Raw genomic sequence first — 15,506 nt, 5'->3', positions numbered from 1 at the left:
CTAAGTTCATCTTGCACCAGAAAAGGTATCAAAACCAGGCCTGGCGAGCCTCCACTATTTCACAGAACTTATAATGAATTATTTAAGTTTTTTTTTAAGTGTTGTTTTTTATTCTTTTCAGGGAAGAGGGCAGTGTTTCCTGACAAGGTAAGAGGCCATTTAGTTGGTTCTTATTGTACCTGGATCTATTTTAAAATATATTTATATGTTCTTATAACTTTTCCTTACTGTTTTACAGCCCATGGCACCACAACTAAGGTAAGACATTAGCCTCTGGGTGACATACACTATCAGTGTTACCAAATTATATTGCAGTAAAGAGCATTTGACCTTTGCTATACCATCTCTCTCTTGTATTTTAGATCTCTGGGAGAACAGTTAGCAAAGATACAAAAGCCTCCCATACCACCAGCCGATAAACATGAAAGAGGCAATCCAGTCCCTGGAAGGAAGCCACCACCCGTAAAGTAAACATTTATTTTTAAATGTTAATACAACTATATTTAACTATTTTCAACAACAATCTGGAAAACACAATTAGTCAATGTCGGTAGAGACACCACTGCCTAAGAGTGTTGCCCACTTATTGTAATGTGAAAAAGCCCTGCCTTTTTAAGGGCCAAACACAAATACAGCAGGGCTTGCCTCATCCGAAAGCAGGGCTTTGGAGCGGAACTTGGAGCAGAGGAGCTGCAGGTTTTTGCCTGGAGCTGGAGTGGAGACAGAGCACAGCTCCAAAACCCTGTCTGAAAGGCCACAGTTAAGGCCCAAAGTACGGCTCACTTCAGCCAAGTTCCAGAAGAGAAGAGGATGGTATCCATGATTCTCCCATCAGCTCTAGTCTTCTTCCTAGAAAGACTTCTTTTTCCTCATTATCCTGACTACCAAACTCAACCCCCACCTCCATATCCCTTTTATGATATGGTGGAGGGAGAAGGCTTTCATTTATTCCCCACAACTTGGCCAGCTCTGTCACCCTGCAAATCCCTGAATTCTTGACAAAAAACTTCCTTTAGCAAGAGCTGGCCTTTCTTACACAGCTTCTGGATAGGGTTGTATACCACATAAAAGAAACATACTATGAGGTCTGCTAACCAACCAGCAGCCAAAATGCTAGGAAGGAGGCCAGATATCTTCATACAAGCCTGCCCTCAGCTACGACAGTGTGGCTAAGGGCTCCATGGGAACAATTAATATTTTCATTATTCAGTTGAAGTTTAAGGCCAGATACTCAAACTCCATTTCTGTGTGAGGAAAACAGCAGGTGCACTATTTCACTTGAAATGTAGATCAATTAAGCCCCAACCATGCAATAAATTCCACACAGATGGACCCCTGAATCTCTGCAAAGCTCATTACAGGATCAGGGCTTAGACATCCAAGTACCTTCTTGTGGTTGCAAATCAAGAACTTATATCTAAACGAGCAAAAGAAATTGCTGATTAAAACTGATACCCATATTCATTTGTGTCTGCAAAAACTGACATCAGCTTAAGTCTGAGCTGAAAACATGGCCCACTGTATATATGGGTAGAGTATAATTCTTTCACACTTTCTACATCTAAAATTCACATTTGGTTTCTTCACCTACTTCATTTTAGGCAAGGCTGGGCACCAGAAAGAAGATATGATGTAAGTATATTTCAGAGCAAACACTATTTTACAATTAGAAGATTTTAAAGTATGTGTTACAATAGAATTAAAAAACTTGCATAAGCTGGTAGTTCTGTTTAACATGGACTAGTTCCTTTACATACTTATGCAATAGAACCTCCAAGTTACGAACACCAGAGTTACAAACTGATCGATCAACCACACACATCTCATTTGGAATCAGAAGTACGCAATCAGGTAGCAGAGATTAAAAAAAGCAAATATTGTACAGTTTATTACTGTGTTAAATGTAAACTACTAAAAAATAAAGGGAAAGTTTAAAAAAAGATTTGACAAGGTAAGTATGCTTGTTTTATTTAAACAAAGTTGGTTAAAAGCAGCATTTTTCTTCTGCATAGTAAAGTTTCAAAGCTGTATTAAGTCGATGTTCTGTTGTTAACTTTTGAAACAACAACCATAATGTTTTTGTTCAGAGTTACAAAATGTTCAGAGTTACAAACAACCTCCATTCCCGAGCTGTTCATAACTGAGTTTCTCCTGTAGTTCCTACTTAGCACACAGCTTCACTTTCAGTCAGTTTCCTCCATACAAATTTGCTCCAGGACAGTTTAATCCCGGATATGTTATTTTAGATATTAGAGGCATTATAAAGAAAAGGCAGAGTGTCAAGGCCCAGATTTTTTTTTTCTAAAGGTACTAGTGATTTTGTATACCCCAGTTTGAGGCTCCCCCGACTTGACAGATCTTAAAGGAACTTCAGAGTGCTGAACTCCTGCTCTGGAAACTATGACAATTTACCTCAGCTGAAGTTCTGTCCTCCGACCTCTTTAAGCTGTTTCAAGTTATGCACCCAAAAATTGATGCACCTAAATCACTACTCACTTTTGAAAATCTAGACCTGTGATTTCCTTGCCTCAGTACCACAATTAAAAAAAAATGAATTTGGTGTTTCACAAAGACAATGATATCAACGTATTAGGTAAATGTAGGCAGCCCATCATGAATTACCTGCATACTCAAAAAATCACCTACTTTTCTATTGTAGCTTTTGTAAAGAGATAATATTTTTAAGAGTTATGATATTATAAACCTCTTAATGTTCATTGTTGTTGTTTTTTTCCCCTCTCTCCCCAGGAAGAAGATGAGTGTAAGTGCTTAAATTATTTTACATTCTCTCTCTCTGTTAAAAAGCTCAAATGAAAGACTGCACAGATCTATTTATAGTTACTACTGTAAAATAAAAAAGGTAGCACAGCATAACTTGACAGACTGTAGGAATCTTCAAAAATGTCACACAAATTTAAGTAATGAAGCCACAAAAAACAGGAAGTTGGAGCATATCAACAATTTCTTCCAGTCAGCCAGTTACAAGACACCAGTATTTTCTACGCTTATCTAAATGTATTACAATTTTATAACCATTAACTTAGTATATATCTGTACAAATATTTCCATGGAGCACCTAAAAAGCAGGAATGAAAACCTAGTGACCTCTTGATCTACTATAAGATAATTGGCCAGACCCTGCTTGCATTCTTCCAACATATAGTGCTATCAACTTCATGTGAGGATAGTCCTAATGACTCATGTGAGCAAAGAGTAATATTTGGCTCAAATAGTAATAATAATAATAATAGCATTTATAAGTTATCCCCCCTCACAGTTCCTGAGATGCTGTGTAATGCTTTATAACAAAAATAATGTATATGGACCAAAGTTGTAAAATTCACTTTTTGCTTTCCAACATGCCAACGTCTAAGGTTGACTATATCAGAGTTTTGGTTCATCCCATTAAAAGTTGAGGCCATTTACACAATTCTGATCTGAATTCACATTCTGAACCTCCACCCCTATTGCCAATCCAACTTGGGCTGAGAGTAGTGCCAAGGAGAGCAAGTTTATCATGCTATAGATCTTTGGCATGGTAGCCCAATTGTCTGCTGACCCATACAATGAAGATGGCATCAGAACACAAATCCCTGAGGCGGAGGATGCACAATAAAGAAGTCTCAAATCCAAGGGTCAGCAATGTCATGGCAGAGAAAGCTGACTAGGGGACTTTGTCTTTAATTTTAGTGTAATATTTTAGTTAAGGGGTTTCTAAAGCTGGACTGTAGCTTATCTAATGTTTCAGAAACAAACACGATTAAAAAAAACTTGACATTTTCTACTGAATTTTCCACCTCTAAAATGAATACACAAGAATAAACCATCTACCATCAATAAATTAATATTCCAAGACCCAGTATATTGTTCTGAAGGGCTTTTTAATGACAGACTGCTCCATTGCTTGTATCTGATTAGATAGACTGCCGTCTGCAGTGTGATAGTATTCGTTCACTTCACCCCTTTTTACAAGCTGCTTTTACGAGTACCCATGGTAACCTCACGCTAATATTTTTAGCTAGCTCTCTTTTCCTCTTCACAGCAATCCCCCAGAGACCGGCACAACAGCTATCTTTGCCCCCCTTCAGCTCCAACACATTCCCTTCAAGGACTGTCAAGCCACCCCCTAAACACAGTCCTTCAGGATCCAACAGTATGCCTGGATCATATGCAGAAAGGTTTGTTGCACTAGTTATTGTCTCACTTATTTTGAGCTATTACTTGTTAAGGAATGAGAGTGTATATAATGCTGTACAAGACCCAAAAGAACACATGATTACTACCCAACGAGTTTAATATCTACAGGCCAGATCCTTAGCTCCCCTCTGTTTGCTTTGGGCTGTTTCCACCATCTTAGGGGAATCCCCCAGTGCTGTAAAACCATGATACCCAAGACCTTAAGTCTCTATATAATCCAAAGATACAGACAATATATATCAGGTACACTAGGATGCTCTCTTAGTTCTACATTAAGAGAGGAGTCTATTAGGACCTCTTTGGTAAGAGCTACAATTAGACACTAATTTTGGGTCCTTCAATTTTTGAGTGCCCCGCTAAAGGCATTTATCTGTTTCTCCCATTCTTTCTCTACCTTGTCTACTGAGATTGTAAACTCTCTTGGGGGCAGAGACTGTCTTATTATACATCTGGGTAGTGCCTATCTCAATGGGGTTCTGATCCCAGAAGGAGGATTCTAGGCATTACTGTAGCACTTGCAGTTCCCATTGACTTCAACTGGAATTGTGGGTACTCAGTCCCTGTTTAAAAAAAAAACAACTCAGGCCTTAGGTGTCTACAGCTGGACATCCAAAATTAGATGCCTCTTCTTAAAAGAAGAGCTTGAGACACTATGATAATATACATTTTAGTCAGAGCCTTTTTTGCAGAACATCCAAAGAGAGGTTCATTTGGACACTGGAAAAGAGGAGCCCTTGGCAGTGGGTTCTTAGGTGAAACTTTTCTGGGAAAAAGAGATAAGATCTGATAAATTCATTGTTGCCTTTGGCTGCTGTCATTTTGGGACTGCCAAGAGAGCTGGTTTCAATTATAGAAATTTCTAACAAGAAGTTGAAAAGGCCTTTGTAGAGCTTATAAAGTGGGGCTGAATAGTTCAGCAAGAGCAGAACAAACAAACTAAGCATAGATGAGGCTAGAAGTGTGAACTCAGTCACTGGCACAGCTCTTGTCAAGTTTTTGCACCTCCTGGAACTTGAATGTTTGAGTGATGCTTGTTCTTCAGCCAAGGCGGGGGCTGGGGGCGAACGATGACACAGAAGGGGGGAAGTTTTGGGGAAATTCCAGAATGAGTAACAGTTTGTAGTTTTGCTTCATATACTCCCTTTATGAGGAAAGAGCTTGGGAAGGGGTCATGGGTTGGAAACCCAACAGAGATATAGGTTCTAGAGGGAAATTAGGTTCCAATTGTACTGATCTTGAAATGGTCCCTATAGGAGTAGTAGTGCCATGGACTGTTCCCTGCCCCTCTGCACCTTATCTCCGAGTGCCAGACCTCAAGGAGAGTTAATAGTGGCGATAATTACCATGTGAATTTTCATACAGGGCAGACCAGGATGTCTTTATCTGTCATGCGTGCTAAAAAGAAAGAAGGATGGAACCCTTTGGGGACATGCACTATGTATGCTTCCATCTTTGTATCGCATGTAACACAAAGGGGCTCAGGTCTGTGCCTCTGGGAGCTGCCACAGTATAAAATATTAAATAATATAGTTATAGCAACATACCCTATGTGTGTTAAACTTCAATTTCATTGATTTCTTTAACAGTACTAACAGCCTTTCTTCAAGCGGATCACTACCACCACGCTTTCAGCTAGGTTTGTATTCTGTGCACCTGGATTTCCACTCCAAATGTAATGAAGTCTTACGGTTGCAGCGCATGATATCTGTCATGGATGCTCAGCTTTTGGATTTAAAAGCAATAAAAAACTATCAAACAGTGCTTAAAGTGGGTGGGTGGGGGAAGGCACATTCCCACCCCACCAGGAGTAAAGAATGCATTTTATTTTCATATTAGATGCTCTGGTCCATCTCTTTACTCCTGCAGCAGCAGCACCAAAAAGGTCTCTGAGGAGCACACTTTAAGTATTGTTTTACCAGAACTGCTACTCCCAAATTATGATAGACCCCTAACTTTTTCAGACCACTTTAAACATTGGTTACTTAACTTCTTTAGTTCATTTAGTCTATGTTTAAGGTGTTTTCTTTTTCTTGTTAAATTTTGGCAATGCTGTCTATACAGTTAAGGCACTGACAAAATTTGATATAAATGTTTGCTTCACTAGAGCTATAATTTAAAAGCACTAGTCTCAGATTACTATCTATTGACTACATTCATGCTGAAGGTTCCATGTGATTATATCATTCCAATAATGATTTGTGTGATGGTAGGGAAAAGCAATGAATGTTTCAGATCTGTATAATGCTACACCAATACCTGGGCTGGTATGAAAGACATTTCCAAGGTGAAATTAAGTTTGTCTCAGCTACATATTTAATTCGCAAAAAATACTGTAATTAAAAATAAGCAACACTGAAAATCATGATCTCTTGGCATAACATTCAAGAATGTTCAACACTGGTAGCTGTTACCATTAATTTAAATGTCCAAGGTTTCCACAAAGGAAAAAAAAGCAGCAAATTTTTTCTCTCTCCAATACAATTTTATAAACTTGTAGCAGAGCGACCTTGTGGTTTGTAACTGTAGAAGTTTAAAGAAAAGGAGGACTTGTGGCACCTTAGAGACTGACAAATTTATTTGCGCATAAGTAGATTTGTTAGTCTCTAAGGTGCCACAAGTCCTCCTTTTCTTTTTGCGGATACAGACTAACACGGCTGCTACTCTGAAACCTGTAGAAGTTCAGGTTAGCTGTAGCTAAGGTAACTGAAGATACTGTCATAGTTAAATAATTGAGATAGAGTTCATCGTCTGTAATTCCTATTTCAAATACAGTTGCCTTTGAGGCATCCATAGCTCCTGAAGTTCCATTAAAGTCCATGGGAGTAACCCTCATGTAATACCAAAGATGAATTTGTCCCATTACATAAAGAAATCTAGGTCAGATTCTCAATTGCACTAAGTGTGAGTATATTTTTCACCCACTTTAAGGCCCCTTATGCTGCCTGAGTGGTGTAAAGAGGCCTTGGTATTACTGAGAATCAAAGTCCTAAACTACACTCTAATATCTGCTCCATAGAGTAAGTTTTATCTTTCTGTTTTTAATTTAAATGTATTCTGGAACTTTAAAGGTAACATCAATAGAGCTCCTTCAAAAGGCCCAGCAGATGGCAGACCTCCATTACCAATTCCTAACAGGCAGATTGTGCAGCCACCAAGCATGGATGAAGATGAGGTATAATAATGTGACTCAGAGGTAGGGGGGTATAGAGGGTCAAGTGCCCCCCCCCCCCGATTTTGCTTGGCCTGGAGGAGGGGGAGGAAGAGGGGCTCCCTTCTCCTGTTGTACCTGCCCCGTGACATGCCCAGCCCGTCCCTCAGAGGTGGTCCAGGCCAGGAGCAGAAGGGGCAGGACCAGCCACTTCTCACACTGGCCACTCAGGGTCTCATTGCTCTGTGCAGCATGGCTGCCTGAGAGAAAGCCCCTCTCTCCACAGCCCATTTTTGGCTCACTTAGTCCATCCCCCAGCACTGAGCCCAGGCAGGGGGCAGCCCACCACTGCCACCTCCTCCCAGATGGGCTGTCTCTCAGGCAGCTGCCGTGCTGCACACAGCAGCAACCCGTAGTGACTGGCTTCAGCCACATGAGAAGCAGCTCCATCCTGCTCCTTGCCCGGGCCTGGCTGCCAGGGAGAGCAGCCGACATGCTGGGGGGAAGGCACATCGGGAGAAGGACAGAGCGCCCCCCCCACCTCTTGTTCAGGTAACTCTGGTGAAGCAGGGGTAGCAGGGCTGGGGGGCTCACTGGCCAGAGGAGATGTGTGGGGCAGTCACATGTCATCCCTTTTCGATTGTGGCCCCAAGAATGGGGAGGCATGAATCATCTATGATGTGACAGACATTAATCCTAATCACTTTGCACAGCAAATCAACTAAATGTGAGATTATGTTTTTCCTAAATTGGTTTTATAGTCTGCAGTTATTCTTTGGTAAACACTGTTGCATTTGCTGCTGGTTTGCCTTGCGATGTCCAACCTTTGTTCCTTACTTGGTCTTCACCAAACAAAAGAGGAGTGAAGATACAGCAAACACGTACAGTGAAACAGTCAGAAGCTATAGTGAAGTTTACTAGACCACTTCCTGTCTTGCAAAGATGTGCTGAAATACCCGCAGATGGTTTGGACTCAATTCTCCTCTCAAATAAACCAACCTAAAATGGGTGAGAGAAGAAAATTCGGTCTCTCCGAGTACAGTCCTACTCTATATTTCTTTGAAGACCACCTCCACTTAGCACCTGATTTTTGCTAATGCGTTGAATAGTCATGTAAGACAGGTTTGTACGTGCATGGGTTTGGTGCTTGGGAGCCCACAGCAAGCCACAGTTCTAAACTCAGCTGATGGTAAAAATAGGAGAGACCTAAGATGTCTGTGACTCATCTGGACATAACAAAAGAAATGTTACAGGAAATAGAATGTTTACCAAAAACCTAAGGTCCTCACTTCTCTGGTTTCCATGGTAGCAAGGTGGCAGCATGTGCAAACACCTTCAAAGAGTATTGGAATGATTAAATCAACTTAACAAGGTCAAAACTAAAAATGGTCATCCCTGTATCTGGAAATACACTACTTCCCCTTCCCCTCCTCCATTTAAATTCTTCTCTATTTCTGTGCATGTATGTTTATAACATCACATAAATTAATTCACTGACACCCAACTTTCTCCTCTTTCCCTCCCAAAAAAAAAAAAAGTTTCAGGACTCACTGAATGCAGAGTGGTATGTTGCAGACATCAGCCGGCAGGAAGCAGAAGCAGCTCTTAGGAATATAAATAAGGTACAGTGTTAGCAGTTACCCTTAAATGGATATAGATATACTTGGCACATTGTTTAAATGGTTTGTGTCCTGATATATGTCTTTGCATTCATATAGAAAAAGTGAATGAACACAACTTTTACATAAAGAGATTCTAGTCCAGATTTTCTCCAGGCCACTATCAATGTACCCGCAAAATGTCATGGCACATCCTATATGTGTGTGTGGAGGGGGAGAGGTAGTGATGGTGTACACACACACACACACACACACACACACACCTGCATTTACCCAAACAAAAAGGTACTTACACAGACTGATTAAGCATACAGTGTTCAGATTGGCAGAGCATTATCAGAGGGCTATTAAAAACTTGGATCAGTAAGGAAGAAACTAACCATACATGGGCACCTTTCTTAAACTATTCTAAAAATAGTCCTCGTTTACAGACAGCCCACCAACATGAAGCAAATACTCACCAGTAACCACACAACAAAAACACTAACCCAGGAACCTATCCTTGCAACATAGCCCGATGCCAGCTCTGTCCACATATCTATTAAAGTGGCACCATCATAGAACCTAATCACATTAGCCATGCCATCAGGGGCTCTTTCACCTGCACATCTACCAATATGAAATATGCCATCATGTGCTAGCAATGCCCCTCTGCCATGTACATTGGCCAAACCAGACAGACAGTCTCTATGCAAAAAGATTAAGTGGACACAAATCTTACATCAGGAATCATAACATTCAAAAACCAGGAGGAGGAAGTAACAGACTTAAAGGTGGCAATTTTGCAATAGAAAAGCTTCAAAACCAGACTCCAACGAGAAACTGCTGAACTGGAATTAATTTCGCCATGTTAAGTATCCTCACACCTTCTTGTCAACTGTCTGAAGTGGGCCATCTTGATTATCACCACAAAAGTTTTTTTTTCCTCCTGCTGATAATAGCTCATCTTAATTAATTAACCTCTTAGAGCTGGTATAGCAACTTCCACCTTTTCATGTTTTCTGTATGTGTGTGTCTGTATATATATATATATATAATCTTCTTACTATATATTCCATTCTATGCATCTGATGAAGTGGGCTGTACTCCACGAAAGCTTATGCTCAAATAAATTTGTTAGTCTCTAAGGTGCCACAAGTACTCCTGGTCTTTCTAAAACCACAGTTCACACGTACCATAAAGACTGAACTCACCCCCTTCTTGGGGGTGGGGTTTATTACAAAGAATACAACAAAAAACAACACAGGTCAGCTCAGATCCAGGCTCAGCTGATGTCTAAGGATTATTAAGCCCATACTCTAGATCAGTGGTGGACAACCTGCAGGCTGCATGCGGCCCGTCAAGGTAATCCGCTAGCGGGCCACAAGATAATTTGTTTACATTGACTGTCCGCAGGCACGGCTACCCGCAGCTCCCAGTGGCCGCGGTTTGCCGTTCCTGGCCAATGGGAGCTACGGGAAGCGGCACGGGCCACGAGGACCATAATGGTAATATAATTTTTATATGTAAGATGGAATAATGAGTGGGGAGAGCTTCACATGGTAGGGAGCTCAATAGAAACTTTTGTCTCCAGGAGGTAAGATCATCTATGGAAGAAACCTGCATCCCTCTAGCTAATCCACTTTTCCTAAAGATATTTTAAACCAGCACTCACTGGGAGGGGCATATTTCATTTCCCCATTTCCCTCCCATTCACTCTGATAGAAAAGGCTCCAGTTCCCCTTATGCAGCAGGTTAGAACATTCCAAGATTGTCTAAACCTCTAAGTGTAGTAGACTGCATCCCTTTCAGCTTTGTACAAAAGTCCCCAAAACACCAATGGGTTTCACCTTTTGGGCTGAAATCCTGGCTTCTCTGAAGTCAGTGGAAGTTTTGCCAACAACTTCACTAAGGCCAGAATTTCACACATAACATTTTGCTAAGTGTCCCAAAATCAGAGTAATTTTTCTCTCTAAAATTACTATTACTGCATCTGAACTAGCCTTTGAAATGGGACATTTTAGATAACAGATTGCAAGGCTTTGTTTCTGTTTTGCTTCTTTCTTTAAGAAATTAGTCTAACTTCCTCAAAGCTGTAGTTGCAATTGTTCTCTTTCTGAAAAATTAGAATCCAGAATGAATGTGCATTTAGAAACAAACTCTGCATTCTACTTACGTGGTTGCTATGTTGGTCAAAAATTGATTTGATTTTCATGTGCATTCTTTTAGGATGGGACTTTCTTGGTGAGAAACAGCTCAAGAAAAACTTATACACATCCATATGTACTGATGGTATTATACAAAGATAAAGTATATAATATTCAGATTCGTTATCAGGAGCAAAATCAAGTTTACTTGTTAGGAACTGGCCTGAAAGGAAAAGAGGTACAGTATGTTTCTTTCTTTGCATCATCCCCTCCCCCTCAACCAGTGTCCAGCAGTTTTACCAAGAAGAATGTCACTTAGTTCACTGAAGGTATTCCACATACAAACTGGTGCAGTGAAGAGCAGAACTGGGCCCAGTGACTTAAATTCAAGAAAAACTGATTGCCTTATAATACCTCACAACTTCACTGGGTGAGTGAAATTTTGGACAAGAATGTTCCATGGAGATATACAAGATGGGAAGACCAGTACTGGAAGCAAATGCTGATGCAGTGGTAGATGACCTCATGGTCTATTCCAGTACAGCAATTTATCCAAAACTTAGTCACAAGAGAGCATGAAATAGTCACAGTCTAAATAAATAGTACTGCTTTAGCCTGAGAAGTAGTGAGAATCCTGATGACACCCCCCAACCGCCTTTGTTTTTAATCCACAGGATTTTTCTTCAGTGGCAGATATTATTGATTACTTTCAAAGAACACCTCTTCTGCTGATTGATGGAAAAGACCGCGGTTCAAGAAACCAATGCAAGTTAACATACGCTGCAGGATCTACTTAGAAGAAAGCTTAATGTCTGTGATCAATGGTCTACAAGAACATACAAACCTCATGATATTTCCATTTGTATTCAGCTAACTGAAATTATGGATTAAAATTCCTTTTGATTTTAATGAAAAAATATAATTATCTCAATTTAAAGTGTGTTTTTAAAAAAACAGATTTGCAAAATACTTTCTACAATGTATTTATTACTCTCCATTGTTCATACACTGCATGAAAACTCTACATGAGAGTGATGTCATTTTCCAACCTTCATCTCACATGTGAAGTGTTCTCCATTCCATATTGCAGGATCACATGTGGTTTACATAGCAGAGAATTACATTGCTTTCTTACAAAGCAAAGCTATGCAAACTATTGTTCATGTCGAGTTTATGGTACCAATTACATTAAGCTGCAAACTGAAATCAATTAATGTCTGTATAATGCTTGTACAGTACAGAGTAACTGCTAGTGACTGTTACCTGTATTGAAAGATTGTATTGTTTACTTTGATATATTTTATGTAAGTTGATATAAAATTTAAAAAAACGTGTGTAAATTAAGTCAATAAAAGTCAATAAAAATGCCATATGTCACAGTCCACTTTTCAGTAGAGACCTGCACTTTAGGGCTACATTTATTATAATGGTAGGAACTATGTGACTTGTTAGTTTAATGGTCTATATGGTATATGTTCCTTCTTCTACATGATCTAGAGACAACTTTCATTCCCAAATCCGTCCCTGCATAGATTGGGTCCCAAGAATGCATAACCTTGCACCCACTCCTTTCTGCAAAGAACAGGCTCTGAAAACGGCAATGTAACTGGGTCTCACCGCATCTGGTGATAGACCCTGTCTCTATCTCAGTTTCTTTACTCTCAGGGTTCTCAAAAACTATTCCTGACTTTTGTGCATATCAAATAAACACCTCTCCCAGGATCCAGTACATGAAAACAGCTCAACAAACAAAGACAGACATCCAACGCCTAGCATCAGGTCTTACTCAGGGAGTGAGATCACATGGCTCAGTCACCAATTGTACTCTCTTGATGCGGGTCAAGAGAAAATTAACTTCTTCTGACCATCAGTAGGAGCCATAGGCTGGACCCCTAAACAAATGGCATCTCCCTTCAAATACCTACCTGTACTGGCCTGTCCAGACTACTTTCTTCTAGAATGACCCTTCCTCAGAACCTCCTAATTCCCTCTTCAGGAATTTTGCTCCTGTCCTTCAGGCCTTTACCTTTAGCTGGTGTGGCAAACCCAGACCCAGGTCCCTCTGCTGCTAGGTACCCTTCAAGAACCTCCTTCCTTCCTGGAGGTCTATCTCCTTCCATCCTGAGAAGACTCACTTTTATATAAAGCACAACCCCTGACTACCATCATGTGATGTTTAGTCACCTGACCAAGCCACAGGCTTACACCCAAACTCATTACCCAGGGAGTAGACAACCAAGCAGGGTGGGGCTAATAGGCCTGGGATAAGTGCCTATTCCACATTCTTTATGAAACTGACATTTTCTGTCTTAAAATATAAACTGTAATTCAGAATCAGTTATAAATATTAGGCCCCATAGTTTTTCCCACTGACTTAATAAGGAACAGGACGGGTCCCATTATTTGTCTAAGATCTTATATTTAATTCCATTTTCTGGCATGTGCATGATTTGAGTCTTGCTTCTAAGTTTGTCAGCCTTACTCCTCCCTTAGTATCTTGTAGCTGGCTGCATTAGGGGGTCACTACAGGCAGAGGAATGGCTTTCAGGAAGTCACCTGCTATTTTACTCATAGCTATAGGTTTGTAGTGAGGACGACAGTTGGGCAAATAAAGCGTCATGCCATTTTTTTCCCTCCCTGTGCTGTTTTCTTGCCCTTGAGTTCATCTGGGCTTAGCACTACCTTTCCAAGTTGGGAAACAATGATCTAGCTGGTAGCAAATAGTTCTAATTTTGTTACCAGTTGGTCTCGATTCAGATCAGTTAACTTGACATGAAATACATCATATCCTATAAACAATTTCCTGAGCCATCTAGTTTCCCATGTCACTGTTCTCAGCAACCTCAGCTGTTTAATAAAAAGGGGGATTTTGGAAAATGTATAGGCTATGGACCAATTATTTGCCTTTTTATTATTTTAGTTGTTTCTGAGTTATTCAAATATTTGTTTTTCACATATTGAAACATTCTTCAGATACTACTTTTCATACTCTGATAACACAGAATGTCATATTATAAAAGCTTCAACCAGAGCAGAAAACCATGCTGAAATTTTAATGGCTTAAAGAATTGGTAATGGAAGCATCAGCATGGAACTTGATGGAATTAGGTAATTCCTCAAAATTTGTTTTCTTTTCTTCTACCTCCCTTGAAACGTTGGTCTTCACAGGATGACTGAAGTTCAAAGTAAGGTCACAGAGAAGCAGTTGGCTTTGCACTGTTAGAAAAAGTACAGTATACAGTCATGAACATTTACTGTATAATAGGTATCATATGGGTCAAAATTTACTGTAGAAGTTTTTTTTTTTTTTTTTACTGTAGAGTATTCATCATTCAACTCTTCTGTAAATTAAAAGGATAATAGCATTTCTCCAAGGCATTTAAATACAATTTGTTATTAGTGTATTACTGTATATCTTTTGTTAGGAAGCTATGGTATGCACTTGCTAAAGAATTAACTGTTATCAAGCAGGACTTTTCCATGTTTGGTTAATATTAGCCTATTTTTGTACAGTAAATATGATTTTATTAATTTTTCACTATAAGGGGACAAATTCTTCTTTCATAAAATAGAAGGAACAACATAGTCACAAAATCTGCATGAGTTCATTAGCAGCTGTGAAATGTACTCAGAGGTAAATAAAAGATAGAACAGATTATTTAGCATAAGTAGATAGATATATTTCAAGGGACCACTCAAGGTGAAGTGGCTCACTAACAATCCACCAGTCACAGGAGGGAAAGAAAGAGGGGGAGGCAACTGGGGGTAGTGAGGGGGGCATTGTTAGTGGGTTACAGATTGTTACAGAAAGCCATAATTCCAGTGCAAAGACTGAATAGAGACACTGGATATAACAATCCATAACCCCACCCCCTGTCCTCGCCTTAGTCCCCCCCACCCGCCCCAGGCCCTGCTTCCTTTCCCTCTCCCATGACTGGAGAGGTGTTAACAGACCACTTCATCTTGAATGGTTGCTTGAAATATGTGTTAAGAACTACTAAACAATCCTTGTATTTAGCTGACATTCTGAGTACATTTCCCAGACCCAAAGAAGGGCTCTGTGTAAACTTGAAATCTAATCTCTCACCACCAGAAGTTGATCCCGTATTATCTCACCCGCCTTGTGTCTCTAATATCCTGCGACCGACATGACTAGAACAACATTGCATCAAACAATTCAGTCATTTCCCCATTAGTTTGATGATAGATACACTCAGAATTACCATTTAGCTTCTTCAACTCACTGGACATTTTATCAATATTTCTAATTGCAGTTTCCAGGCTGAACTGCTGGTCAGCAACATCACTCTTAAACATCTATAGGAAACACAAATAACATCAGAATTGGTATTATATATGTGCAATCTTTGAGCATTAGTAGTTTTGAATTTTTCATTCAATTTTTTTTTAAAAAGT

General features: G+C 39.9%; 2 protein-coding genes across 2 annotated transcripts in view; one reads left to right on the top strand and one right to left on the bottom strand.

Annotated features, from left to right (window-relative positions):
* Positions 1-12,029, top strand: part of LCP2 (lymphocyte cytosolic protein 2) — a 51,648-nt gene extending 39,619 nt beyond the window's left edge. The window contains exons 11-21 of the mRNA XM_073355965.2: positions 122-147; positions 239-258; positions 363-467; positions 1,602-1,632; positions 2,749-2,761; positions 4,043-4,178; positions 5,784-5,833; positions 7,266-7,369; positions 8,884-8,967; positions 11,173-11,328; positions 11,765-12,029. Coding sequence (XP_073212066.2) covers positions 122-147; positions 239-258; positions 363-467; positions 1,602-1,632; positions 2,749-2,761; positions 4,043-4,178; positions 5,784-5,833; positions 7,266-7,369; positions 8,884-8,967; positions 11,173-11,328; positions 11,765-11,887 — 848 coding nt within the window. The 3' untranslated portion in view covers positions 11,888-12,029. The remainder of the gene's footprint in view (positions 1-121; positions 148-238; positions 259-362; positions 468-1,601; positions 1,633-2,748; positions 2,762-4,042; positions 4,179-5,783; positions 5,834-7,265; positions 7,370-8,883; positions 8,968-11,172; positions 11,329-11,764) is intronic.
* Positions 12,030-14,142: 2,113 nt separating this feature from the next.
* Positions 14,143-15,407, bottom strand: C8H5orf58 (chromosome 8 C5orf58 homolog). Its single transcript, XM_073358172.2, has 2 exons — positions 15,314-15,407; positions 14,143-14,306 (listed from the first exon to the last, which is right to left on the bottom strand). Exons 1-2 carry the CDS (start codon positions 15,405-15,407, stop codon positions 14,143-14,145), a joined length of 258 nt encoding a protein of 85 aa, XP_073214273.2.
* Between the last annotated feature and the right edge of the window lie 99 nt (positions 15,408-15,506).

Source organism: Lepidochelys kempii, chromosome 8 (assembly GCF_965140285.1).
Source record: "Lepidochelys kempii isolate rLepKem1 chromosome 8, rLepKem1.hap1, whole genome shotgun sequence".
Lineage (NCBI taxonomy): Eukaryota > Metazoa > Chordata > Testudines > Cheloniidae > Lepidochelys > Lepidochelys kempii.
The sequence above is the reverse complement of the archived record's forward strand: the minus strand, read 5'-3'. Positions and strand labels throughout refer to the sequence as shown.

Coding starts and splice junctions, on each gene's coding strand:
- C8H5orf58 (XM_073358172.2), bottom strand. CDS start 15,407: ATGTTTAAGAGTGATGTTGCTGACCAGCAGTTCAGCCTGGAAACTGCA. Junction 14,307..15,313: donor TGAGTTGAAGAAGCTAAATG/GTAATTCTGAGT, acceptor TTTTTCTAACAG/TGCAAAGCCAACTGCTTCTC.